The sequence below is a fragment of the Anarrhichthys ocellatus genome, unplaced genomic scaffold (genome assembly GCF_004355925.1).
Source record: "Anarrhichthys ocellatus isolate YVR2014 unplaced genomic scaffold, GSC_Weel_1.0 scaffold2374, whole genome shotgun sequence".
Taxonomy (NCBI): Eukaryota; Metazoa; Chordata; class Actinopteri; order Perciformes; family Anarhichadidae; genus Anarrhichthys; species Anarrhichthys ocellatus.
In genome coordinates, this window is record NW_022282348.1 from 5,566 (window position 1) to 7,828 (window position 2,263).

At 45.2% G+C, this 2,263-nt stretch overlaps 1 protein-coding gene across 2 annotated transcripts; it reads left to right on the plus strand.

Moving 5' to 3' along the window:
- Positions 1-1,843, plus strand: dnaaf19 (dynein axonemal assembly factor 19). Of its 2 annotated transcripts, XM_031840154.1 has the most exons (3): positions 1-493; positions 849-1,000; positions 1,715-1,843. In XM_031840154.1, the coding sequence occupies exons 2-3, from the start codon at positions 852-854 to the stop codon at positions 1,815-1,817; spliced, it is 252 nt and encodes an 83-aa protein (XP_031696014.1). In that variant the 5' UTR covers positions 1-493; positions 849-851; the 3' UTR covers positions 1,818-1,843. The 2 variants fall into 2 exon arrangements, with proteins under 2 accessions (XP_031696014.1, XP_031696015.1); XM_031840155.1 differs by lacking the exon at positions 1-493 and having other exon boundaries at positions 810-1,000.
- The last annotated feature ends 420 nt before the right edge of the window (positions 1,844-2,263 follow it).

The window sequence follows — 2,263 nt, forward strand, 5'->3', positions numbered from 1 at the left end:
CCACCAGTCTATGGTAGAAACCAGGTCACCTGAGCTCATTCAGACTGGTTCTACGGGTTCTGATCCACCTGACGTCATCACCGACCGAGCTGAACTGGAGCTGAGACCTGGTTCTGTCCTCTGGACAGTTTAAATCCTCCACGTCCGGAGGAGAAGAGTCTCTTTAGGGTTGTTAAATTTATAACGTCTCCTGGATCTAAACAAACCGATTCAGTTTAGGAAAAGTCAAAATAAATCAGCTGTTGTTCACTTCATCATCTATATTCAACATAGTTATAATAAAACATGTATTTTATATAAGTATTAATGTTTTAAACCGAGCGGACTGGCGACTGTACGGCGCTGTCACTGCTTTCAAGTGCGCAGGCGCGGTCCGTCATCCCGTCGTCAAGGAGACGGTTTGTTGTTTGTGATCCACGAGGAGCCTGAAAACACCTGAAACACGTGACCACACGGAGAGAGACGGTAGCACGAGGACCCCGAGCTGCTTCAGGTAAACTGTTTAAATCTGCTTCACCTGCTAGCTTCTAGCTTTAGCATGTTAGCATGGAAGCTAACGTTAGCCACTGAGCTGAGTACTTCTACACTGTGGTATTAGTACTTTTACTCCTAACAGAGTACTTCTACACTGTGGTATTAATACTTTTACTAAAGTAAAGTGTCAGTGTAATCCAGAACTTGTTAGCTGTGAGGATCAAACTGGTCGGTCTGGTATCCAGTAAACCTTCAGACCCACTCAGGTCTACATCAGTACTGTTGTCAAGGTCTGGTCTGGTTGTGGTCTGGTTCTGGTCTGATTTTTGTACTTGAAGTGTAAAAATCAATGTGAACCTTTATGACATCATCAGGTCATGGCAAGGTCAGAGTATGATGTCATCAACTTCTCAACGCTGGAGAGAGAGCTGAAGGGGGCGATCGAGTCTGAGCGGCGACATCACCAAGAGAACGACGCCAAACTGAGAGCCGTCAACCAGGGAGTCTCCTCCTACTGCCAGTTCAGGTAAATACACGTCCTGGAGACACCTCTAGGTCCTGGAAATACCTCTAGGTCCTGGAAACACCTCCAGGTTCTGGAAACCTCCAGGTCCTGTAGTATCCATTTAAGACAGAGCCAGAGGATTAATGAGGTGTTTCATTAAATATTTACAAGGTTGTAAAGTTCAGAGGACCCGAGACGTGTCCCTGAGGGACTCCACAAGTTATTAAAGACAGAAATCAGAGAGTTTTATTGGGGATGAATTTTACAGGAACATTTTTACTGTTGTTGTTGGTCCTGGAGACCCCTCCGGGTGTTGAGTGAGATTCGTTCAGGTCCTGTAAAGAGTTCCAGGCTCAGTGTGGGTCTCTATGTATCTCAGAGACCTGGTCCTGTCCTGAAGGTTTGTCTGTGTCTCAGAGACCAGGTCCTGTCCTGAAGGTTTGTGTCTATGTCTCAGGGACCTAGTCCTGTCCTGAAGGTTTGTGTCTATGTCTCAGGGACCTGGTCCTGTCCTGAAGGTTTGTGTCTGTGTCTCAGAGACCTGGTCCTGTCCTGAAGGTTTTTGTCTATGTCTCAGGGACCTGGTCCTGTCCTGAAGGTTTGTGTCTTTGTGTCAGAGAGACCTGGTCCTGTCCTGAAGGTTTGTCTGTGTCTCAGAGACCAGGTCCTGTCCTGAAGGTTTGTCTGTGTCTCAGAGGCCAGGTCTTGTCCTGAAGGTTTGTGTCTGTGTCTCAGGGACCTGGTCCTGTCCTGCCACCTGAAGCCTCTGGAGAAGAAAGATAAAGACAGAGCTCCACGGAAACAGCTTTGCAACCCGGTCGCCCCGACTAACAAGTGATGAACTTTGTTTTACTGTGATTGTAATAAAACATATTGTGAACATAAAGAAACTGTGACGTTCATTATTATTCTTTGTTTATTCATTAATAATCATATAATTAATTAATCATTGAAAACAGCTTCACTATTAATAACATGGGAACATATGAACCAGAAATATTCTGCAGCTGTTATTAACAGAATGTAGCAAAGTGGAGGAAGTATAGTCTGAAGTAATAGGTACTGTCGATGTGTTGTTAACGGTGCCGTTGATGTGTTGTTAACGGTGTCGTTGATGTGTTAACGGTGTCGTTGATGTGTTATGAACGGTGCCGTTGATGTGTTGTTAACGGTGTCGTTGATGTGTTGTTAACGGTGTCGTTGATGTGTTGTTAACGCTGCCGTTGATGTGTTGTTAACGCTGCCGTTGACATGTTGTTAACGCTGTCGTTGACGTGTTGTTAA